Source organism: Merops nubicus, unplaced genomic scaffold (assembly GCF_000691845.1).
Source record: "Merops nubicus isolate BGI_N331 unplaced genomic scaffold, ASM69184v1 scaffold30317, whole genome shotgun sequence".
Classification (NCBI taxonomy): domain Eukaryota; kingdom Metazoa; phylum Chordata; class Aves; order Coraciiformes; family Meropidae; genus Merops; species Merops nubicus.
In genome coordinates, this window is record NW_008621454.1 from 10,858 (window position 1) to 11,207 (window position 350).

A 350-nucleotide genomic window follows, 5' to 3' on the forward strand; every position below is an offset into this window, starting at 1 on the left:
CAGGAAACCATGCATGAGTAATGGGATGGCAGGACTGGAGGTGAGTGGAGAGGACTGACTGCAGGCTAAGGCCCCAGGGGTTGATGTGGGGCTTTCTGGTCCCTTGGGCCTTCTGGTGCTGCCCCTAGATGCTCCAACCCTGCCCCATGGATTAATTCCTGTGCCCTTCCCAGTCTCACCCGCTACACCTGTCCCCCCAGACCTTATTTAACCCCAACAAGACTGTGGTGAAGATGTTCTTGGTGACGTACAACTTCGAGGATATGCCAGCCAACCACATGACCTTCCTACGCCACCGCATCTTCCTGGTGCCTGTGAGGGAGGAGGAAGGGGCCACCGTGGCCCCAAGC

The 350-nt window shown here is 57.7% G+C and overlaps 1 protein-coding gene across 1 annotated transcript in view; it reads left to right on the forward strand.

The window, feature by feature from the left end:
- FAM214B (family with sequence similarity 214, member B) overlaps nt 1-350 on the forward strand; it is a 5,475-nt gene that overhangs the window by 4,542 nt on the left and 583 nt on the right. The window contains exon 6 of the mRNA XM_008944496.1: nt 201-336. Coding sequence (XP_008942744.1) covers nt 201-336 — 136 coding nt within the window. The remainder of the gene's footprint in view (nt 1-200; nt 337-350) is intronic.